At 34.6% G+C, this 25,505-nt stretch overlaps 3 protein-coding genes across 3 annotated transcripts; 1 reads left to right on the forward strand and 2 right to left on the reverse strand.

The window, feature by feature from the left end:
* The first annotated feature begins 5,210 nt into the window (after positions 1-5,210).
* Positions 5,211-12,155, forward strand: LOC140876089 (pleiotropic drug resistance protein 1-like). The gene is made up of 20 exons (XM_073279945.1): positions 5,211-6,010; positions 6,098-6,271; positions 6,375-6,534; positions 6,629-6,705; positions 7,083-7,136; positions 7,225-7,315; positions 7,422-7,723; positions 7,801-8,082; positions 8,166-8,482; positions 8,564-8,724; positions 8,808-8,911; positions 9,001-9,157; positions 9,234-9,466; positions 9,701-10,033; positions 10,117-10,407; positions 10,533-10,750; positions 10,857-11,084; positions 11,166-11,337; positions 11,427-11,681; positions 11,770-12,155. Exons 1-20 carry the CDS (start codon positions 5,534-5,536, stop codon positions 12,028-12,030), a joined length of 4,347 nt encoding a protein of 1,448 aa, XP_073136046.1. The 5' UTR covers positions 5,211-5,533; the 3' UTR covers positions 12,031-12,155.
* Positions 12,156-12,323: 168 nt separating this feature from the next.
* Positions 12,324-18,147, reverse strand: LOC140876090 (small ribosomal subunit protein mS47). Its single transcript, XM_073279946.1, has 14 exons — positions 17,889-18,147; positions 17,498-17,578; positions 17,203-17,271; positions 17,064-17,127; positions 16,731-16,810; positions 14,979-15,062; positions 14,440-14,524; positions 14,211-14,296; positions 14,010-14,131; positions 13,838-13,898; positions 13,127-13,225; positions 12,930-13,031; positions 12,799-12,840; positions 12,324-12,715 (listed from the first exon to the last, which is right to left on the reverse strand). Exons 1-14 carry the CDS (start codon positions 18,015-18,017, stop codon positions 12,596-12,598), a joined length of 1,224 nt encoding a protein of 407 aa, XP_073136047.1. The 5' UTR covers positions 18,018-18,147; the 3' UTR covers positions 12,324-12,595.
* Positions 18,148-18,482: 335 nt separating this feature from the next.
* LOC140892703 (phototropic-responsive NPH3 family protein NPY1) lies at positions 18,483-22,172 on the reverse strand. Its single transcript, XM_073301667.1, has 5 exons — positions 22,034-22,172; positions 21,384-21,532; positions 20,606-20,675; positions 19,293-20,471; positions 18,483-19,194 (listed from the first exon to the last, which is right to left on the reverse strand). The coding sequence occupies exons 2-5, from the start codon at positions 21,443-21,445 to the stop codon at positions 18,682-18,684; spliced, it is 1,824 nt and encodes a 607-aa protein (XP_073157768.1). The 5' UTR covers positions 21,446-21,532; positions 22,034-22,172; the 3' UTR covers positions 18,483-18,681.
* Positions 22,173-25,505: the final 3,333 nt, after the last annotated feature.

Genomic DNA, 25,505 nt, shown 5'->3' on the forward strand with positions numbered 1-25,505 from the left:
TTATAATTATTGTTGTTGTTAACATTATTGTTGAATATATATATATATAAATGTCATTAGCATATTATATATATTAAAAAAATAGTAGCCGTGACAATAATGTTTTAATAGTTTAGGGATCGCTTTCAATAAATAGTTTAGCGATCAATGATATAAGCCCAACTCTTATTGTCGCCGGGGGCCACAAGTTGGGCTACCGGCGGCTCAAACCCAAAGCAAATGTACGATCCATATCCAGGTAGGCCCCAACATTTATCCAGAAACTAATCGAGACCCAATTAACAACAAAAAAATAAAAATAAAAGCAGCCAACAATATCATCATCAATCATAATAATTAATAAGACTTCAAATTTTACTCAAAAATCAAAATACATCAATTCAAGTACCAAAATTGTTGACCATTTGTTAGTTGGGTAGTGTGCAAATATAACACTTCTAAAAAATAAAAGAGCTAATTTTATACTTTTTCACCATTGTATTTTACAAATGTTGCCTTTTAATCTTGTTCCGATAAAACGAATTTTTGCACCACATATGCATCGACTGGTTAATGCCATCCGTGTATAAAATTGTAACACTTAATTATGTAGACATTTATATATAAATTACAAAATAATTGTAAACATTTATATATAAATTACAAAATAATTGTAAAACCAAGTTCTCGTCGTTGTATCAGAAGTTATAGCTAGTGGTAGGATGATAGTGGGGGTGCGACTATGATATTTTAAACGGGAGAGTTTGAAAAATAACCTTGGTCAACCAAATTTTTTGATTTATGACCTTCCTTCAAAAAAAAATTTGCAAAATGACCTTCAAATACAAAGGAAATGCAAAAACAAAACAAAAAAAAAACATTCAGAAGGTTATATTTCAAAATCATGGTCAAACAAAGGTTATTTAGTTAAATAAATCATATTTTAAACCGTACAACTCAAACACTACATATAGATAGCTCTCGTAATATGAGTAATAATTGCACGCAAACAACGTTTATAGTCTGCAGAGAGTTATAAGATATGAACGAAAGAAAGACTTTTAAAATTTTCATTAGGAAAGCAGTAATTTTGTTATTTTGTATTGTGTTGGTTGAAAATTGGAAAAAGGGATTGAAAGCAAACCTCATTAGTCATTACTTGTTATTTGGGGACATGCAGAGGACAAAGGACCGGAGATGTGTGCTGTATGCATTCGGATGTTGAAATCAATAGTCTTGTGAGTGTCTATATATAACTAATATAAGTAGGAATGATATCGTTCACATTGTAAAGTAATTTAATTTGGGGAGTTTTACTCTAAGATTGTCTCACGTATAGCTATCCGTGAAAAAATGAAAAATAATACTTTTAATATAAAGTAATAATTTTTTTTTATAAATATGATCGAGATGTAATTTATATCTGTGCGAAAACCGAGTACCAAATAAATAGGAATATAGGTGAGAAGTAATAATCCAGAAATAAGCAGAAGAAGTTTCAGAGGGGAATTTGGGCACCCCCAAATCGGGAATTGCATTATTTAATTCTCCACACCGTCAGTTTTGACTTTTGGTCAAAAAAGTACTAATAAAGAAAAAGAAATAAGTATAATATTATAGTTTTATGAATTTATATCAGGAAAATAATAATGGCAATTTGCTCAAAAAATTTCAAATGCAAACATGTTTTGATTTGGGGTCCCTAGTCATAAAATATGGTATAAAACAATATAAGATATGATACAAAATCATACAAGATGTGGTACAAATTAACAAAAATTATGGTACAAAAAGTGGCTAAGGAGTGCAGAGCAAAACATGTTTAAATTGGAAATTTTTGAGCAATTTATATATATATATATATATTTTGACATCGAATAATATACATTAATTAATAATTGGGAATCCAAGAATTTAATTAATAATTGGGAATTCAAGAATCGGCTCGATGATAATTATATATATATATATATATATATATATTTTGAAATAATGATAATTATAATTTTATATAAATTTCAAGCCTCTTTATGCTGATGTGAGCACCTGCGTCAGCTTCTTGGTGTAATTAATAGCATCCCGATAAATATAAATATATATAAATATAAATATAAATATTTCTTCCAAGTTTTTAGTTAAAATTTATCTTATTTCCTTTGTAAAAAAGGTTGCGTCAATTCTTCTAGATAAAGCGTGGCACTCGTGTTGCGAACCAGATCTAAAAGTCGGGAATTGTTTATTTGAATTATTTTTTATGTATATGATTAATATTGTGATATGATTTTAATGTGTAGTTTTTGTAGCATCAAGTATTTTAAAATACTTAAATATAGTTTTAGATGTTTGTGAAAATTATTAACGCTTTAAATAATGCACGAGCCAACTAAATTCATGTTTAAAAAGATACGACTTTTTATCTTCTAGAAGTCTTTCCATTGACCGTACAAGTTTTATCTTTATTTATTTTTTTTGGAGAAAAAAATATTTATTTATTTTTCGAATCAATATTGACCTTACAAGTAATGGGCAGCCGATTAGGTGCCATATAGTTGCCATCTTGTGACTACATTAAGTGCACTACTATTGATTCTTTTCCAAAAAAAAAAAAAAAAAAAAAAGTGCACTTCTATTGGTTTCTCAATCTATTATTCATAATAATTTATCTTTATTCCTTGATCGATTTATCTATACTAGCGTATTTGCACACCCGTTGTGTGACAAAAAATTTAATTTTTTTAATAAAATTAATTATGGAAAAAATTTAATAAATTTATGGGCACAAAAAATGAATTTTTTTGGGTTAAATATTATTCATAAGTAAAGTATATGAGGAGTAGTTAAAAGATCATGAATTATATATTTATATTAGTTATTTTCCATATTTTTTTTTTCAAATAATTTGAATAAAATTAAGGTCATACCAAGAGACCAAGTTGGTTTCTCTAAGGCCATCACACTTAATAAATAGGCATAGATTTTTGGGAAAATTGTATTTTTGGTCCTGTATATTTGTCACTTTGCGATTTCATTCCTTATATTTTCAGATTTCAGTTTTAGTCCGCTATCTTTATTTTTTTGGGGCAATTTTAGTCTTTTTTCCGACGTGGCGCTGATGTGGCACCAATTCAGTGCTGATGTGGAGCTGACATGTACAGTGCCACGTAAGAATTTTCGAATAAAAAAGATCGAAATTGCCAAAAATCAGAACATGCAGGACTAAAACTGAAATGTGAAATCTTAAAGGACCAAAATCGCAAATTGACAAATATATAGGACTAAATTTACAATTTTCCCTAGATTTTTTTCAAATATTTTGAATAAAATTAAGGTCATACCAAGAGACTAAGTTTGTTTCTGTAAGGCCCTCACACTTAATAAATATGTATATATATATTATTGTTTTCTAGTTAATTACAAGAATATGTTCTTTTCCATTTCGCTTTTTTTTTTTGAGGTAACTAATCAATTGATCGTTGATTCATTTTAAATGAATGATTTTGCTTGCAAATTCGGATGGTTAATGAAAATTGTTAATTTAAATTATAGTAAAATGTATTATATTCATAAAGGTTACTTGGCATAGTATATATTCTTTAGCGATCAATGAATATAATATATAAATAAAAATTATATTTCATATAGATAACTGTGTATGTGAAAATAATAGATCATTAAAAAAACATTAATATTACGTTACGACTAGAGATGACAATTTTTGGGGGAGTATTTTTGGATATGGGTTCGGGTTCGGAGATTTTTAAAAATTCCTGAAACATATTGGGGCGGGTATGAGGATGCTATCCCCATCCCCGAACCCGCTCCGATAATAATAATAATATTTTAATTATCAAGTTTTATTAAATCTAAAATATTATTAAAAAATTAAAATTAAAAGTATTATTATTATTTCGTTTATATATATATATATATATATATATTTATACATTATATATAATACATCCGTTTATGATAGTGTAATTTTTTATAACATAAAAATATTATTTTAATCTCATTCATGTTACGTACACATATAAAGTATTTATATTAGTCTAAATATATATATATTATTTATTTTGATAAATTTAGAAACAATATATAATCTTAATAAATTTTTGATACATAATATTTTCTTTAAAATAATAATTTTGATTTATAGAAATAATTTGTATTTAAAATATTTTTATTAATTTTAAAATTTAATATTATAATAAAAAATTTGACCCAAAATATTTTAGATATTTTATATTCTTATATAATAAAATTTACTAATTCACATATATATATATATATATTTTCGGGTATGAGTATAGGGATGAGGACTTGATCCCCGCGGGGATGAATATGAGGAATTCTCGATAAGAATTAATTGGGATCGGGGCGGGTATGGGGATCAAATTTGAATTCGGGAACGGGGATGGGGAAGGAATCCCCGTCCCCGACCCGACCCATTGCCAATCCCTAGTTACGACTGCCATTAAGGTACGCTGTCTATAGTCACATGTTCGAGTTCTCTAGAACTTTTATTGGGCAAATAGTAACTTGAGCGTCGGAGTGTCTTCGTCGGGCAACCCCCGACACCACTCACTTTGCTTTGTGATGCAGGTAACAACCCACGAAGTTCGGCCTTTTGAACAGTTCGAATATTAATCCGGCTATCCACATCTCCACAAGTTACACAAATTTTTTCTAATCGGATAATATCAATTTTTTGTTACATCAATTATATATCCTAGCTAATAATGCATCCCTATTAATTAGAGGAGGGGAGAAATTAATTACATATAAATTTAAATTTATTTATTTGGTCGATACGTTTGAAATGGGGCAGCCAATGACCATTATATTAATTCAAAGTTGGAGCAAGCAGCTTGTTTGAACGTCGAGGAACCGTAATATGACCCAACCATTAGACAAGCAAAATATATATTCAACTCATTTTCGTATATTATTTACAAATTTATTGAATTATTTTTAGTTGAATATATATATATATATATATATATATGAAAATATTGAAACTCCACGAACAAATATATAATCTTTTTTTTTTACAAACATTAATTAATAATAATGCAAAAAAATGAAACCCACTTAATAAGGCAATTTTATGAAACGCATATATATTAATAAATTATAGAAGGTTCCACTAATATTAATAATAATGTTATTATTATAGCTCTTTCTAGTCTCTAACTCTCTATTCATTGCTTGGGGAACGAGTCATATATGGGGTCAAAGTTGAGGGCATCTCCCACTTCTCCGAAGCATCTAAACTCATACATGAAAATAATTTCATTCAACATTGAAATTTATATGCCGCCCTTGAATGAGAATCCCTCATACCATACCATACCATACAACACACACACCTATATATAAAAACCCAACCACACATTCAATCCCAGAAAATACAAACATCTGACATTGTAACTTCATTCTTTCATTCAAACCCAGAATACAAGAAAGAACAGAGCCAAGAATCTTTTTGTTTATTTAGTTTTGCATTGATTAACACCATTTTTGGTGCTGAGAAAAAGGCCGGGTTTCAAAGAAAATGGACCCTGGTGATATTTACAAAGCAAGCAGTAGCTTAAGAGCCAGCGGGAGACAAGCTGGCTCCAGCTTCAGGGTGAACAGCTCGAATGTATGGAGAAACACAGGGATCGAAGTTTTCTCTCGTTCTTCTCGGGATGAAGACGATGAGGAAGCTCTGAAATGGGCTGCACTCGAGAAATTGCCTACTTTCGATCGTTTGAGAAAAGGGCTGCTGCTTGGATCAAAGGGGGCTAATGAAATCGATGTCCAAAATCTTGGGTTTGCTGATAAGAGGAATCTGGTGGATAGGCTTGTTAATACTGTGGATGAAGATAACGAGAAGTTCTTGCTCAAACTCCGGAACAGAATCGACAGGGTGGGAATCGATTTGCCAACGATCGAAGTTAGATATGAGAATTTGAACATCGATGCAGAAGCCTACAGCCAGAGCAGATCTCTGCCTACTGTTCTCAACTTCAATATCAACATCATAGAGGTATATATACATACATGTCGATCGAAAACATTTGTTTCTTGATATATGAAAAGGGATTAAAGATTGAAAATTCCATTGTAATTACAGGGACTTTTGAATACTCTCCATTTGCTTCCGAGTGGGAAGAAGCCATTTACTATCCTCAAGGACGTGAGTGGAGTCATCAAACCATGCAGAATGACACTTTTGTTAGGTCCTCCAAGTTCAGGGAAGACATCCCTTATGCTAGCTTTGGCTGGAAAGCTAGATCCATCTCTAAAGGTGAATATATATATATATAAATTTTTAGTTGATTCATATATAATTTCTTTCTATGGAAATTAAAATGGGTGTCTGAAACTGGGAATTTTATGTTACTCCGCAGGTATCAGGAAGGGTGACTTACAATGGACATGGAATGAATGAATTCGTGCCGCAAAGAACAGCAGCTTATATCAGTCAGCATGATTTGCATATCGGAGAGATGACTGTGAGAGAGACCTTAGCGTTTTCCGCTAGGTGCCAGGGTGTCGGTGATCGATATGGTTCGTGTTCATATATATATATATATATTTTTTTGGTTTCCTAAAAAATTTTAAGAATTATTATTGAACTTGTTGCTTGATTTTGTGGGAACAGAGATGCTTGCTGAATTGTCAAGGAGAGAGAAAGCAGCCAACATTAAACCGGATCCTGATATTGATATTTTCATGAAGGTAAAATATCTTATAAGAGAATTTTTTTTTAAAATAAATGTTTCTAACTAGTTTGGGCTTACTTTTCTCGTTAATTCAAATCAATTTATTTTAATGCATTTGTTGACGATGTGGTCTTCGAAGAAAGTGACCATTATTGATATTTATGTCTCATTATTAATCGTCATACTTCAACCATGACTCGATAAAGTGAGGCATCAAGATTTGATGAAATGGAAATTACCAAAGAAAACAAGTGGGATTTATTTAACACTATTTTTTTTTTAATGTAAAACTATTTTTGATTACTTAGCTTCGTCTACATTACCAAAGCAATTCCAATAAGAAAGTGAAAAAACAAAATTAAATTTTTTTTTCCTTTCTAAACGTTAATGTAGGCAGCAGCCACAGAAGGGGATGAGGCAAATGTTGTCACGGATTACATTCTTAAGGTACAAATCAGTAGCTTCAAACATCCTCCATCTTAATTTAATGAATATAGCACGAATCTTAACCATTTATGAACCTCCACGCATGCAGGTTCTGGGGCTGGATGTTTGTGCCGATACCATGGTCGGAGACGAGATGATCCGGGGTATCTCCGGAGGACAAAGAAAGCGTGTCACCACTGGTAACCAAACTAAATATATATATATAATATATGTTTATGAAACAAAAGAATAATATTTATGCAATAGATATAGATGCTGAAGTTTTGTTTGCAAATTCTACAACAGGTGAAATGTTGGTTGGACCAGCTAAGGCACTCTTCATGGATGAGATATCCACTGGATTGGATAGCTCTACGACTTACCAAATCGTGAACATGCTTAAACAATATGTCCACATCATGAAGGGAACTGCTTTCATCTCCCTCTTGCAGCCGGCGCCTGAGACATACGATCTGTTTGATGACATTGTGCTCTTGTCAGATGGCCAGGTTGTTTATCATGGTCCAAGAGAAAATGTAGTCGGTTTCTTCGAATCAATGGGCTTCAAATGCCCCAAAAGGAAAGGAGTGGCTGATTTCTTGCAAGAAGTAAGCAAAAGAAATGATTAAAAGTAACGAACCTTTACTCTTCCATTGGTTCTAATGAGATTGATTTCGATATCCAGGTGACTTCAAAGAAAGATCAAAGACAATATTGGGCACGTGCGGATGAGCCTTACAGGTTCGTCGCTGTTAGTGAGTTTGCAGAGGCTTTCCTGTCTTATACCGATGGACGGAAACTTGGGGAGGAGCTTGCAGTTCCATATGATAAGAGCAAAAGCCATCCTGCTGCTCTTACAACAAAGAAATTCGGTGTCGGACAGAAAGAACTTCTGAAAGCCTGCACTGACAGAGAATCCTTGTTGATGAAAAGAAATTCGTTTGTTTACTACTTCAAGCTCTTCCAGGCATGATGCATTTCACACTCTTGAAATCCTCAACTGTTAAACTGAATTCAGTTACTGAGTAAATTCCATATACTTTCTTGCAGCTTATTACGATGACACTGATTGCCACAACAGTCTTCTTGCGTGTCAAGATGCCCAGAGATGATTTCACCGATGGTTCAATATTCCTTGGCGCCCTATTTTTCGCTGTCATTCTGACCTTGTTCAATGGATTGTCAGAGCTTGCTATGACAATTTACAAGCTTCCTGTTTTCTACAAGCAAAGGGACATGTTTTTCTTCCCCCCATGGGCCTATGCTCTTCCATCATGGCTCCTGAAAATTCCAATCACCTTCATTGAAGTCGGAATATGGACCTTTTTCTCGTACTATGTGATTGGATTTGATCCTAATGTAGGAAGGTAAGAATCGAACAACAGTGACTCAAACCAACTTATTCATCGGTTCTTCAAACAATTACTGATCAATAAATGTTGTTGCAGATTGTTTAAGCAATACCTGTTGCTTGTACTTTTTAACCAGACAGCCGGGGCATTATTCAGACTTATTGGGGCATTGGGCAGGACCATGATCATTGCGAACACATTCGGCCTGTTTGCGCTGCTCATGCTTTTTGCGCTGGGTGGATTTGTCCTATCACGAAGTATGAAATGACGATAAGATGCTCAAATGTATATCGCACCTATAACGATGAATCAATATCTCATCCCCATTTTTGTTTTGCAGATGATGTGAAGGGGTGGTGGCTATGGGGCTACTGGGCCTCGCCTTTAATGTATGCACAGAATGCAATTTTAGTCAATGAATTCACAGGGCACAGTTGGAGCAAAGTAAGTTGAGGCGTCAATCTTTGCATTTGGTGTATTCCATATGGTTATACATCTGATCATAGGGATGAAACAACTCTCTCATTCTGTAGGTGCCCATTGGATCCAATACCACATTGGGAGTTCAAGTGCTGAAAGCTAGAGGGTTTTTTCCTTACTCATACTGGTACTGGATAGGAGTTGGTGCAATATTTGGATTCATATGGATATTCAACATCTGCTATGTCTTTGCTCTTGCATACCTGAACCGTGAGTTTTCTACTTTTATGTACTTTTGGTACTCTCTAGATGACATTTGGCAATTAACATGATCATACCGTTGCAGCATTTGAGAAGCCTCGAGCTGTATTACCAGAAGCAACCCAAAATGACCAGCAGGCTGCTCTAGTTTCAGCTCCAGGTGATGCACGCAAAAGGAGAAGCGTCTCATCTGGATCCTCATCCGTAGTTGCAGATGCCAGTGAAGCCAATGAGAACAAGAAAAGAGGAATGATTCTTCCATTTGAACCTCATTCTATCACATTCGATGAGATAAGATACTCAGTCGACATGCCAGCAGTAAGTTTTGCTTAAATATTTTAGGACTCGTGTTTTTTCTGATAAACATCAAAGAACTGAGAGTTTTGCATAGCTTCATCGGTATTTCACCTCAAAATATTAGTTTCCAGCTGAAAGAATTTTTTTTTTTTGAAAATGGGCATTACTAGCAGACACGCTAAAAAAAACGAGCATTCCAAGTGAAAAATAAAGTGTTTTTGATAGGGATATTCATGAGAGTAACTTGATTTGCAGGAGATGAAAGCTCAAGGCGCCACTGAAGATAGATTGGAACTCTTGAAGGGTGTAAGTGGTGCTTTCAGGCCAGGTGTTCTTACAGCTTTGATGGGTGTTAGTGGAGCTGGTAAAACAACCTTGATGGATGTGTTAGCTGGAAGAAAAACTGGGGGATACATAGATGGAAATATTACAATCTCAGGGTACCCAAAAAACCAGGCAACATTTGCCAGGATTTCTGGATATTGTGAGCAGAACGACATTCATTCCCCGAACGTTACAGTTCACGAGTCTCTCATATTCTCAGCTTGGATGAGGCTGGCTGCAGAAGTTGATGCAAAAACTAGAAACGTTAGTACACTGAAACCTCATTTTGTCATATTTTGTAATCAGAATTGATTTGTAAGACGGATTGGATTCTCTTCGAGTTGCAGAAATTTATTGAGGAAGTCATGGAACTTGTGGAACTCACCCCCTTGAGTGGAGCGCTTGTTGGGCTGCCTGGGGTCAACGGTCTCTCCACCGAGCAGAGAAAAAGGCTGACAATTGCAGTTGAACTTGTAGCAAACCCTTCAATCATATTCATGGATGAGCCAACTTCAGGACTTGATGCAAGAGCTGCTGCAATCGTGATGAGAACAGTAAGGAATACTGTAAACACTGGAAGAACAGTCGTATGCACCATCCATCAGCCTAGCATCGACATTTTTGAAGCATTCGACGAGGTAAGCAAAATTTAAGTGTAAAAGTAGTTATTTGAATATCTGATATTAGTTTTCATGAGATACTAATATAGTATGAGGATTTTTTATTCAAGATCAGTTGCTAATTTATAACATTGATTCTGCAGCTATTTTTGATGAAACGTGGAGGACAAGAACTATATGTTGGACCATTAGGCCATCACTCATCCCAATTGATCAAGTACTTTGAAGGAATTCAAGGTGTATCAAAGATTAAAGACGGTATCAATCCGGCTACCTGGATGTTGGAGGTTTCTACTACAGCACAAGAACTTGCTCTAGGGGTTGACTTCACAGACTATTACCAAAAATCAGAACTATTCGGGTTAGTGTAATTACCTTATAATCACCACAGAAGAAAAAGAAACATCCTTTTTTGGATCAGGCATGGTGTTGTAGCATGCTAGTAATCATCTGCACAAAAATTACAGGAGGAACAAGGCCTTAATCAAGGAGTTGAGCGTCCCTCGCCCTGGCACAAAAGACCTGTATTTCGCAAACCAATTCTCCCAATCTTTCCTCGTTCAATGCCTGGCCTGCCTGTGGAAGCAACACTGGTCATACTGGAGGAATCCCCCTTATACCGCCGTCAGAATTTTGTTCACGACCTTCATCGCCCTCATATTCGGGACAATGTTCTGGGACCGTGGCTCTAAATGGTATGTTGGGAGTGAAGAAATCAATCACTGTCCGCTTCACGGTTTTTTCTCTCCGCTGTAGCTAATAGTCATTTTTTGCAGGAAAACTCAACAAGATCTATTCAACGCCATGGGTTCCATGTATGCTGCAATCAACTTCTTAGGATTCCAATATAGTTCATCAGTACAGCCGGTGGTGGCTATCGAAAGAACAGTCTTCTACAGAGAAAAGGCAGCCGGAATGTACTCTGCATTACCATATGCATTCTCTCAGGTATTTAGCTAAAGTCTATGGTTCATATTTGAATTCTGCAACCTCTGAAGTATATATTCGCTCACAAAGTTCTTTTATCACTTTTGCAGTTCCTAATCGAAATTCCATACGTATTTGTGCAAGCATTAGTATACAGTCTCCTTGTCTACTCCATGATGGGATTCGACTGGTCAGTTGAGAAATTCTTCTGGTTCTTATATTTCATGTACATCTCATTGTTGTACTTCGTCTTGTACGGCATGATGACCGTGGCTGTCACTCCTAACCACAACGTCGCCGCCGTTATTTCTTCTTTCTTCTATGGAATCTGGAATCTCTTCTCAGGATTCGTCGTACCACGACCGGTAAGTTCCAGAAACCTCATTGCTAATATTTAGTCCACAAGAAAGTTCACAAAAACTAATAAATGTTTGTCTAACTTGCCTATAACAGAGAATACCCATATGGTGGAGATGGTACTACTGGGCTACTCCCGTGGCTTACACCTTGTACGGTTTTATTATTACACAATTTGGAGATATTCAGGACAGACTAGAAGACGATGGTAGAACAGTGGAACAATACCTGAAAGAGTACTTTGGATTTGAACGTGATATGCTTGCGGCAGTCGCCTTGATACTTCTTGGATTCGTCGTTCTTTTCACTTTCATTTTTGCCTATTCCATCAAGACATTCAACTTCCAGAGGAGATGAAAAGTTCAGTTCTCATCCATTTTCCAGTTTCATAACTCTGTCTTAATCAAATTCTGTGTATTATTCAAGATTTTGTATAGGAAAATCTTATCATGTTATGCAATTAAACAGTGTGCTTTCCTAGATATGTACTGTTAAATCATCAATTGTTCCAATAATTTCTATTTTTTTATTAAATTGTCCAGGTTTGTGGTTTTCCCAAATTTATCTGTCTTCAATGTTAAGTGAAATAAAGTGGCTCCTCATTTGTAAGTGAACCAAACCAAATGCAAAAATCCAATTGGGCTCACAAAAGAAAAAGAGAAGGCTAATCAATCTTTCCTTCCCCCGTTAACTTAACACAGCCTTAAGTTGCTTAAAGGTTTCAGAGTTCTGAATATTTAAAAACAAAAACAAAAAAACAAAAAAAAACAAGCTACTAAAAATGGCACTATTGATTATTTCAGCTTCTTTACTTCCTACTCATCCACTGCATTGGCCCCATGGGAATTCCGTCTCTGTGGTGAATCATAAACCAAGCCAGAGTAGTAAATGGAGAATCATACAGAAAAGTATTGGCAAAATTTTACACATCTGGCTCTCGTAGCGAAGTGGGCAGGTTTAGCTCTGGTTCAACTTCTCCGAGAGGAGAGAAAAAGGATTCGACCATGTCAACTGTTACTTCCTCCAACTTGGATGGATCCCACTAAAAATTTTTGACATTAAAACTGGATTACCATGTTGCCCAACAAAATTTCTTGCAAAATGAGGTAAAAAATAAGCAAATACCTTTGGAGCAAAGTCCTTGTCGACTAATCTTGCACGAATGCCCTGCAAATGGCAAGTTCCAAGTGTACGGATTATATTCCATTTGTCACGTATTATAATGGATATCAATGGAGAATCAGATAAGGATATACCTCTGAGAAATCATTAGAGACCTTTTTAGATATCCATTTTAAAGATATTCGGTATTCTCTGGTGAGGCATTGGTCAAGAGTTTGAAATCTACCTTCTCTGATCTTTTGAATGTGACAGAAACATTGAGGTTAAAATGGCAAATTCTTGCAAGAAAATGAATTTTCTACCAGGATAGGGGCAATGCTAAGTGACTTACTGATCGCAAAGTCACTTTTAAGCTTAATGGAGAGGCTTCTTTAATTTTACCAAGTACAGTCGAAGGCCATTCATCGTAAGATCCTGCCACTCTATTTTCCTACAAGAGTGAAAAACAGAATTCAGTTGGCAGTATGGTCATGACGATGACCAAATCATTTTAATGCCAACAGCTTTGTAAAATTGTGCTCTATTTCCTACATGGAAATTCCACGTCTCTGGCTGATTATTTATCATCTGTCGATACTTCGTTCTCATGGTGCTTGCAAATGGTAAATGTAGCTAATCGGAAGATCCCTATGTGTATAGCCCAACATCAATTTCAGTAACTATCACAGAACTGTAGACGAGATTATCTCCTAGATTCTAGTAGTATTTCCCCCATGTAAAGAAGCTCAACAACCTATCTTCAAATCTCTCTAGTGACTCTTCTTTTTTATTTACAGCTTAACCAAATAACGAAAACATGGACAAACCACGGCATTCTGTGTCAAAGACTAATATATCTAGGAGCATATGACAGGACAACTCTTCAAGCATGTCCAGTTGTTGCTTCCACGTGCTTAGTGGTCATGAACTTGATTTTTGTTATATTACAAAACTATCATTACACAATTTTTCATGAGCTCCAAATTTTGGAAAAAGTGGTATCTAACACTTTTTTATCTAAACATAGACCCAAAAGAAATAAATATCATAATGGTATGCTTACCAAAGCTTCAACAATTTCCTCAATTGTATCGTGGCAGAAATATTTGTCGATTGTTTCTAAGCTGAAACATCAAAAAGCAACGTGATACCAAAGAAACAGAACATGATTTCTGTGAGACTGGAATAAGAAAAAAGTACAAGGTAAAAAAGGCTGAATCAAAAAAAGAAATTACCGATGAAGCAGACTCCTCTCATCTGGATAAACCAAGGTACCATATTGGGCAAGAGAATTTTCAATGACGGAACGATCATCAGTTATCAACTTACCAAGACGTTCTTCAATCCAAGGAAGCTTCTGTTAAGAAAAAAGAATCAGTGGAGATATGCTTAAAATGGAATATAGTTAAAATTATGCTAGTAAAGGGAAGACTGACTTCCTTCAACGAGTAGTGTGTAGCAAGACCACAAACCATCATTTCTGTACCATTGAGCTTTTCTCCAGTCAGAGCTAAATATTCACCTGCATGTCGGCGACAACACACCAATCAATTGCTAACATCTCTTTCATCGAGTTGCTCTTAAATATCATCTGATGCAATGTTTCTTCTCCAATAGGTATATTAGGGAGCATGATTCAAAGGTTGAACTATTTTTTCAGCATACCTAAATAGCCGGGTAGACGAGAAAGATAATACGATGCCCCTGCATCTGGATGAAAGCCTATTTGTACTTCAGGAAATGCAAAGACCTGATATTTATCAGAAAAAGTCATTTCTACATAACTCATCAAGCCCAAGAATTCCCAGAAAATCGTCAAATCTTTTTCAAGGCAATACGATAGTTTGGATTTTAACTTGGAGTGCCCTATAAAACACATCTTTCCAAATTACTAGATAAGATACCAAAAATATATATATATACATATTTCAATTCAGCAAAGAGTAATGAAATTATGTGTTACTTCTGTAAAGCATAATCGGCAATGAATGCTCTTTGCTATTTATTCTTCTTCCTTTTTTCTTTCCAGGCACATCGAGAAAAGTAAGCTGAGCTTAAATTTGCTAGCATCGTTAAAGTGTATGGCCAGAAAACAAAAAACTGATTGCCACAGGTCGAGATAACACAATATATCTTATGCTATGGTAGTCCACTGAAAGTCGTAGACATTCAGCCAAAAAATCAGTCATGGAGTGAAGTCATACCGTTTTCTCAGTTACAACACGAAACATCCCTGGGAGTGAAATACCTGCCCCACCACCCATTACAATACCATTCATTATAGCCACCTGTAAATATGACAGATTCACATCAAATGACCAGCCGAAGTGTCAGTTTCACAACACTTTTACAAAAAAAAGTTCAAAAAAGAAAATGCAGTGTTTGTAATGTCCTATTTGTCTCAATGTGCCAGAATCAGATTTTCATTCTCTTATTCTCTGTCCAGCGGCTCGCGAGGTTTGGAACCTAACTTCTATTGGCAGTTATGTGGGTTCATTCATTTCATTCAAGGCTTGGTGGTGTGATTTAGTGACTAATCGACCCAAATCTGATCTTGAGAAAGCGGCTGTGGTTCTGTGGTCAATTTGGAGTAATCGTAACGATGTGGTTTGGAATGGGAAGCATAGTACGTCAATTCATATTTTTCAATCAGCCATGGAAACCATCTCCTTATGGCTACAAGCACATCAACAGACAGCTTCTGACAATCCTCCTTGTATTCAGCAGAGAAATTCTTATTGGAGTAAACCACCGTTGCAGTTCCTTAAATGCATTGTTGATGCGGCCATTTTCAACTCTCCTCCTCGCATGGGCTTCGGGTGTATTGTCAGGAATGGTAGTGGGGAGTCTATTGCTGCTGTACATGGATGTTTTGCAGGTGTTTTTGACCCAAGAACAGCAGAGGCTTTAAGCATTCGTGAGGCGCTTAGTTGGCTTAAGGATCTGTCGCTTTCTAATATCATTGTGGAATCTGATGCCTTAACAGTGATTGAAGATTTGAAGAAGAAGAACTCGGATGAATCCAGCATGGGTTTGATAGTTGAAGATTGTAGATTCCTTTCTATGGAATTGCACTCTTGTTTTTTTGTTTTTGCTCGTAGATCAGCGAATCAGGCAGCTCATTTACTAGCGAGAGCAGCTGGTTCTTTGACTGGTCGAGAAGGTCGAGTTATTCCTTCGCCTTCTCTTGTTTCTTTTGTGGTTGGTTCTGATATTTAATATTATCTTCTTGGTTTTAAAAAAAAAATGATAAAAACAAATTGAGGATAAATAATGGATCTAATGACTTGCAAGGCATATAATGTCATAGATTGTGGAATTATATCATGAGAAGCTCAACCAGTGACCTCCTTATATATACATATTCTTAGTATGACAGTACAAACCAATACTTATATTTCAACCGAATCAAAACAGAGAGATGAATAAAGCCATGTTCGAAACTTTCCACATGTATGTTTTCTTCTAATGATAATAGTCTGAAGGTTATGATTAGAAAGAAAATCTTCATACCGCCAGACAGAGGTGGATATTCGTGGCTCAAAACACTAAATGGTGCAATGCAGGTGTTGCAGAATAAATTGGAGATTATAACAGTTATAACAGTCAAATTGAATGCTATCTTGCACCAATAAAATATAATTGATTATCGAAGGGGTTGTTTGACAGGGAATAACTTATGAAGCTGATTGAGTTAACACTCAGTTTCACGAAACAGATGTCCCAGCAGGGTTATATCCAAAAAAGAAAAACTCTGCCTCCATGAAAAAATAGTCGTACACTTGTCACAGGCCCCATGAATGAGGAATGATAAAACCATCATCTTGCCATTTGAGGGAAATATAATCTAGAAGTAGCATGAAAATATTTTACAAACTACAATGCTCACAATAATGTTCAAAATGAAAAAGAGCTTCTTTTCTTTAAACTAGCAAAGCTGAAAGAAATGAGCTCACATGTGGCTTAAGATATGTTCCCAAAACATAGACAAACTTGTACAGATTCTCAAAATATGTCTTGCACTCTTCAGTCTTCCCTGAAAATATAATCGGTCAACAAAGATCCATCGAAAGCATAAAAAGAATCATATACTAACCCAAGACCATTAATAATTTGGAAATAAAATGATGTTCTGTAAAATGCATTCACGGCTAACAAAAAACACCAATATCATAAACGTTCAAATTAACATCCTTTCTTCCCGCTGTAACTTTTCCAATTGAAATCAAAGCATGCCTACTTGTTCCTTTTGTTAAAAAAAACATGGCATAATTGAGTCAGTGTCCAACCTTCATTGAGCAGCCTATACAGGGCAACGACATCTGTGCCAGAGCAGAATGCCCTCTGACCACCCTTTAAGAAATGCAAATAACTCAGCCAATTGATAGAGTGCTATAAGAGGGAGATAAATATTGTGCAGTCATTAACCTTCATCATGACAAATCCTATCTCTGAGTTTTCCTCCCAAGACTCGTATAATCTGTTCAATCGAGCAGCCTAGCAGAAAATGATAGGCATGAGAAACATCAAACATTCCCAAAAGGTTAAAACTTCAAATCGAAAAGACTGAATCGGTGGTGCCACATAGTAGCACAATCCCCCCCTTTTGTAAATACTTACATGAAACCACCAATTCTTATAGTTGGAACATGGAGAATAAAACAATAAAATAAATTCACCAGAAAAACTAATGAACAATGAGAGAAAAAGACAATAAACTAACCATAGAAGTGGTGAGAGCATTGAGTGCAGATGGTCTATTGAGAATTGCTACCCTTGAATTAGCTCGTCCTTCCACTAATACCTGAATTTTTAAAGTCAAAACAGATGGCAGGTCCCAAAATTCAATCTTTTGAGAAAGATGAAGAGCATTTTAGCAAATTCGAAACACCATCAAGGAATAATACATATACACACAATCACATGTACAAAACACGAGTTTCTTCACTATCTCTTCGTAGAAAAGAAGATCGCCTTCGCTATGAAAAATTAGCACGAAGATCAACTAGATTCAGACGCTTTCAATAAGCCAAAAATGGGAAACAAAACACACAAAAAAAAACAAACAAACAAGCAAACAAACAAACACAAGAAAAAGAAATCAAGAAACTAGCCTCTTCTTGCAGATAATCGAGTTGGGCATAACTGGGAAGGGCAGTAAAGCATCTCTCCTGGAGAAGGACAAAAACATTTGTTTGCAAAGAACGGCTCAATGGCAGTAGAAATCTACTTAGTTTCTGCATTATTCAAGAAACGAACAAGACCCCTTGCGGCTCCTGAGTTTAAAATGGGATGAACTGCGAAAGAGAGTAATTTTATGGTATTTACACTTTGCCTCTAAATTTCTCATTGTTTTCAATTTTGGTTTTAAATCTTCTTGATATTTTTTATCCTGACCCACAATATCAAATCAGACATTTCCCTTGCGATTTTTTTTTTCCTTTTTCTTTTCTTTTTTCATTTTTTTTGTAATTTGGTAAATGAAGTGTCAATTTTACAAAATATTCATTAATTTATGTTACCATATCAATTCCAGTTTTATTTAAAATTTCAAGTTAACAAAGAGAATTCTGATAAAATAAATTTATTTGAATTTAGTTTGGATTTGTTGTTTATAATTTTATTCATTGGACCTGTTTTTCAGGATTTTTTTAATGAATTGCTGAAACAGGATAGAGAATAAAGAGTAATATTTCATTCAGTACAAATGCAAAATAGAAAGAAAAATTACAATAAATACACAACAATTGACCCAGTAATCCACAAGACAATAATATCCAAGAAACTGAGAAAAAGAACCCCTCTAATCTGGCCAAACCATAATCAACTGTAACACAGATCCTACAACTTTAAATATACATGGATTCCCTTCATTTAACAAGCTCATACAAACTTTAAGATCATGCTCTAAGATATAGAATATCTCCTCCGTCTTGAAGATGAACTAGAGGACTTGATCATCTCCCCTTGTACCATTGAAACGGGGCTCTGGGAACTCGCAGACGTCTCTGAACTCTTGTTATCACCATGTCCCAGACCTTTACCCACAATCCACAGCTTATCAAAGATCCTTCTTGAACGAGACGGCAGCAACATGACTCGGGATCCTGCGTTCTTGCTTCCTGATCTCTTTGTTAACTTTCCGGCTTTGACCAATTCAGCCTCTTCTTTCACCTTCAGATCGTCCATTTGCTTTCTAAGGGATTTGGAGTTATCTGGGGTTGCTTTAGTCCAGTTTTCTCTGTTGTTTCTTGGGGTGGCAGCCGCTCTAGTTTGTTCGAAAAATAGGACCTGAACCACCACACGAAGCGGTAGCTGCTCGTTCTGTGCTGCATGAACGGATGTGTCTGTTGTCAATTTCTTGACGTCCATTAGCCCACACAAGTTCTTTCTCTCGGCTTTAGTCAAACTCGGGTGCTCCTGCGAAACAGTGTGCCCAAAATTATGCAGTTTGAGTCAAATATATGATATAATACACACAGACATACATATATGGGATGAGCTTAGAACTAGGATACCTTCAAGTAGATGTCAATGGCACAATATAGTCTGTCATGAATTGGCCTTGCTGACTCCGGGATCGACTGTGCCAACTCAATGAAACTAGCAACGGGAAGATTCAGATCACGAGCAACTTCTGCAAGATAACTATCGATTATCTTCCCAACTCTTAACCAAGACCCATGTCCTAAAACAAAGTCGCCTTCAGTTCTACCGTTCTTTTCTGCGACTTTCAAGTTCCTGTTGCTTCTCCCATTGGTCACAAATTGATCTACGAGTTTCTGAACAAGCTCAATGTCATATATGGTGTTCTGAGGCGATCTCGCTCGGATCAACAGGTCACTAATACAAGCTTCATCCAACTTTAAACCCACACTTATTATCAGATCTTCCTTCAAAGACTCGTCAGCATTTAACAGAACGGCATATTTAAGTAATTTCAGTAGGAAACTACAAGAACAGCTGACATCCTTGTCGGAAGGCAACAACCAAATTATAGTTTCGAGTAAAGATTTATTCTTGTGACTATTAGCAGAAGAAACCAATGCATCGACAGAATCTGGCAGCCATTTGGTTGCAAAAGTCCTCAATGCCTCACAAATCACACCACCGTCCATTCTGCCTTTTAATTTTATGGCAACAATAACTCGCTTGAAAAGATTGATGTTCAACTCGCATACATCTTCAACCCACCAATCTCTAGGAGTGTATCCTGTTTTATCAGGGAATTTTATTTCACTCTGAGTAATCTTGTCCAATGATGACATGTTCCGGTTATAAGTATAAGACCAAGAAACTAATGAGGGATCAACTGAAGTTTTAGATGCAATTGAATCTATGCTCCTTCCAATCACCTTATGATTCTCAGACCATGGGAGGAGAGAATCCGTGCACTGCAAAACAATAATAGAATCTTTCCAGCTGCGAAAAATGCTGGAGTTTAGAAATACGTCGATCTTGAAAATAAGGTTTCCTCTATCAATATCCTCAGTCATCTCAAGATACTCTGCTGCACAACGTGCAGCCACAACGTTATAGGCGTTGAGAGTCACCACCATTCCATAACAGAATTTCGCACATATTTCAAATGCCTTTGATCCACCAGGAAAATCGTCCAACTCAATTTCATCAAGCCCCTCCTTGTTGGATTTGGATAGCAGTTTTTGTATTCGATTGCTCTTGGACAGGAGAGGAAACTGCAGAAACATATTAAAATAGAAAATAATCAATTTGGACAGAGTTCAAAGCCTGGCACTCCAGGTAAACATTCTGGGATATTTGTGCATCAAACTTGTTAAATATGCCAATGAATTGTCTCAAAAGAACTCACCTTGTGGAGATGAAATTTCAGTTCGCCGACATTAATCACAATATCAGTTTCCAGTTCAGATGACACAAACCTGCAAAATTCAATGAATTATATAAGCTTCATAAGTAAAATTGATTGATCTTTTTTTTATTGGGTTTTATGGTTATTACTTGTTACTTTCCCACACGGGTTTTTACTGTTAATTCTTTTCTCCTCCTCTTTTTATGAAAACAACTCCTGAATGAAGCCAAACAGTAAACAAAACTGCATACTATAATGTTTAAGTAGACCATAGCCGAAAGTAGCAACCACAAATCAATGGGCTAAAGAAGTTAAGTCGCCCATGATTATACTTCTTTTAACTACATAAAATAAATGATCCACAAAGGGACCACAAAAAAGGGGGAAAAAAATAAATAAAGCAAGTAAGCAATCATCAACTTAAATTCTTGTATAATACAAAAATTATTTACAAACAGGCTGAGCTCAAATGGGAATGAAACACTTTACAGTTTCAATTGGCTACAATCATATGAATTATTTCACTGGTAGGTGGAAGATAACTTCTATTAATTAACTATTATAATCATGGGAGATTTTGTGGAATTCATACACTGAGGTTTCAAATTGGCTAATGATGATATGTTAGTTAAACTAGAATCCTTCCTAACCAGAGAACTGGGAAAATCACACGTCATGCACGATACACCTATCTATGTATACTGAACATGTTGCCCGTCAAATATGTAAGAACTGAAGAAAGCGCAATGAAAAGCAAAAATCAATGCATGTAACACACCTTACGCAGTTCCCTACAGCTTGGAAAGCATCGGGCTTTGATCCCAACTTCATATACTTCATTTTCTCCTTCACCAAAATGCAGTCTTCAATTCCAAAGAATTCACAGCCCCCAGAAAATGTCAACTTATATTCCACCAACTCCCCACTCTGCAAACAGTGCTTGAGAGGAACCAAAGGCCTCGAGGAAACAAATAAACACTAGCAAAAAAATGAACTAAAAATTCACAGAAAAGCTAGAACACATTCCCAGCTCGAAAAGGACCAAAGCTTGAAACTTTACTTCAGCCCATCCCACTCCTCCCATGCCAGAAAACAAGAGTAAACCCACCACTAGAAGCACAACGAAACAAACCCCACAGAAAGAAACAAACAAACAAACAAAAGAAATAAAAACAAAACAAAATCCCAAGAAGGGCAGGATCAGAAATGTCTTTCACTTTTTCTCTCACCCACAGCTAGCACTACTGCCTCGTCTCCCGCGCTAATCAGCAGAAAAAAGAGCAACAAAATACCCGGTAACAAGAAAGAATTTCAACTCTCCTCTTCTTCTTCTTAGTTTACACATATTACATACATAAATGCCTCATCACATTATATATATCAATCGCTACGATGATGACATGTACAACGTGGCGCTAATACACCAACCTCATATACTTAAATACGGGTCCTTAAATTCTAGCCGCCTTTGCCATAACTCCTCCTGATTCTCCAAGATCTCTTCTTTAAATTGCGAATCTCAAGAGCATCCCATGTATGTGAATGGTCACCGGTCAGCTTTATTCTGAAATGGTGCAGAAGAGAGAGACCACCTATGATCGATGTGTGTATTTATTTGTGGATGACAGGGGGACCTCCCTTTGGACTGGAACTCATTAGTGGGCTCAACAGTGACTCTTTTGTAAAATGCTTTTTAGCCCTCAATCGCACGCCTGTATCCTAAGCACATTTTTGCGCCATTACATGTGGAATTTAATTTCAGTATGTTTTTTTTTAAACAAAAAAAGATATAAAATATTTGGGTTTATAAAAATTGAACAGTGGGGTGAGACCTTTATACGACAAAAATTGAATATATTGTGAGAATAAGGTAGGTAGCATGCATGTGTGTGAGAGAGTAGCCAAGTTTTTCGGCTTTTAGCAACAAATGGCAACCCACCCAATGTGTCCGAAATAAATTATTTTAAGAACATGTATTATAATTCTTGAAATGATTATCAGAAGCTAAAATTTAATGTTTTGTGTTAATTAGATATGCAATATTCTGTTTGAAATTTTGATATTGTTAAAAACTTCTCATTAAAAAAAATTATTTATTAATTCCTCTTGTTTTCAAATTGACATAAGATTTCAAATATTGAACACACACTCTTGGTTTTACGTCATTTCAGATGTATCTATGTTCAATATTCGAAAACATTGGGATTTAACATTTTACACAAGTAGGACATATAATTAATCATATTTTTTTTTTAAATCGAAAATTATTTATCTCCTTTCTTAAAAACCTTATATATTTTACTAAATCAATGAACTAGTTAAACTTTAAGTGAGAGGCTTCATTTGGATCCTTGGAAGGACGAAAAATTTTGAGCTGATAATTAAAATACAAATTCTTTAATTTGAATATGAATTTCTTAATTTAACCGATATTTTTAGAAAAAAGGAATTATACTTCGAATTGATTTTCTTTAAAAAAATGATAATAACTAAAACACAAACTTAATAAAAGATCTCAAGTAGTGGCAATTATAAGGTAGTGTTTGCAATATCTAAAAATAAATAATTATGAATCAAAAATCACTTATTTTTAAATGTTATAAACACTACATGAGAATAATTTCCGCATTCGCATCAAATAATGGTGCCCGTCGTTGATATTATAACTTGAATGATTTAGATTTCAATTGTATTTGTGGTCCACTGTTTAGATTCCATGTCCAATATTTTCTCCATGAATAAATAATTATAATTTCATGCAACTGAATAAGAGACTCGTTAGTCATGCTATAATATATTTTATTATTTTTTTATGGTTAATTTATCCTATTTTCTTGGAAAAAAAATGTTTAAAGTAAGAGAAAGGGATCGAGATTAATTACGCGAGGCGAGTTGCTATTAAATTGATTTCTGAATGGTCCTAAAATTAAGTGCTAGGGGACCTAACTTAGATCATAGGGTACATGCACATTCCAATTCATAACTTTAGAGGGGGGGAAACGGCAAAATCCTTGTAAAAACACCATTTGTAAAATTATTTACGTTTAAAATCTTCTGTTAAATAAGACATGAAATTTTCACAAATAAAGTAAATGTGGTCACAGTTTTTATATATAGGGACTACATGTTGATTTTTTTAAAATGGATGATATGTTAGAATATTAACATTTTATAGTGAGTATTATGCAATTAATGAGAAAAAAAATTAAAAGTTTGACGTATATTTGAGCAAGAATGTATCTTTTTTATGCAACTTACGTTTTGAATCATATTGATGTCTATTTAACAAATCTATCCACATTAGCCAAACAATTTTGTTTCCCAAAAGACAAAAACCGTGCATATGCATATTTTTTGTCACTAGCAACTAAGTCACATGATCCCGTAAAATCTTCATATATTAAATACATTATGAACAATAAAAAAAATTGTCCTGATTACTTCTCCGGAGTTTATCACAAAAATGTAGTTTTTGGGTATCTAAATAACTTTTTACCCCCGAAAAGTAAATAAGAAAAAATCATGAAGGGTCACATGGTTTTGAGGAAGTAATGATTGTATGGAATTAGGCGTGGTGAATAACTATCATATATAAATGATGATGGGGTTAATGGGGTTCCACATTTATGCATGATGGTTATCACTTATCATATAGAATATTCCAAATAAAATAAATAGTTTTTTGTATAAAAATAAAATAAAATAAATAGTCTACCTTTGTGAATATGGGCCAAGTGATATATATATACTATCTACGAGATACATGTGTTACGTATATAATCTAATATTTGAATATAATCAAGTGATATCTTGTATAATCATTTAATAAGATATAAGATTTATTAGCATAAATTTACCTAAATTCTAAGCTGAAAAAAAATTTTGAAAATGTGTGGAAGGATTGAAGATGGAGAATAAAGAAATGTGGGTGAGAAATTGGTAGTGGGGGTATATATGGGAGAGTTTGGGTTTGGTCCAATTTTTGTTTTGCCTTTTTGATTTTAGATCACAAAAAAGAAAAATACTAACAATTTTGTCCGTTAACATTTTTAACCAAATTCAGTTTTTCTAAAGACTTTGTGTATTATAATATAGTAAATATATATATATATATATATATATCTTTAGTTGAGTGTCAACTCAATTGTTGACACGGGGTGCACACGGTAGGTGAACAACATATCAAAATTGTATGTATATATATATATGTGAAGTATCAAACATGGAAGTTTAATATCATGAATGATAATTTCAATAATCAGATAAAAACTTGAAACAAATGTAAATAATATTGTAATATTATTTGATAAAATCATATTTAACTCAAATGAGTATTTGAATTAAAGAAAATGAAGTTCAATATAATGTAGAAAATTTTATAAATAATTAGACTTATCTTTTTTCTTGGCTACACATTCTTCTTTTGTTACAATTTCTTTCTTGAACACTTTATTTTTGTTTTTCGCTTTTTTCTCCGTTGCTTTGTTGGTTTTTTCCCAACTTTTTAGACATATTATCAATTATTGCAAACAATATGTTATTATTTGCATCCACTGATTCTCCCATCATAAACAAGAATTTGTAGTTATCATTGACCACGTCATCCAATGGATCAATAATCTATGCTTTATATGACGTAAGCTGCATCATTTATCAAACAAATTAACAACACACAGAAAAATATATTTACTTTATGTCATAATTGGATTTTTTACGAAATATTTATATGTGCATATAATATATATGAACCATCTTTTGGATGTTGATGCAGTCTTGGATATGATGTCCAACGAACGTTGTAGCAACATCATCGAACATTGTGATCCTAGTAACATCATCTAATTTTTCCACCAACAATGATACTTTATATCTTGAAATAAAAATTAACATTTAATTAATT

The sequence above is a fragment of the Henckelia pumila genome, chromosome 1 (assembly GCF_033568475.1).
Source record: "Henckelia pumila isolate YLH828 chromosome 1, ASM3356847v2, whole genome shotgun sequence".
Taxonomy (NCBI): domain Eukaryota; kingdom Viridiplantae; phylum Streptophyta; class Magnoliopsida; order Lamiales; family Gesneriaceae; genus Henckelia; species Henckelia pumila.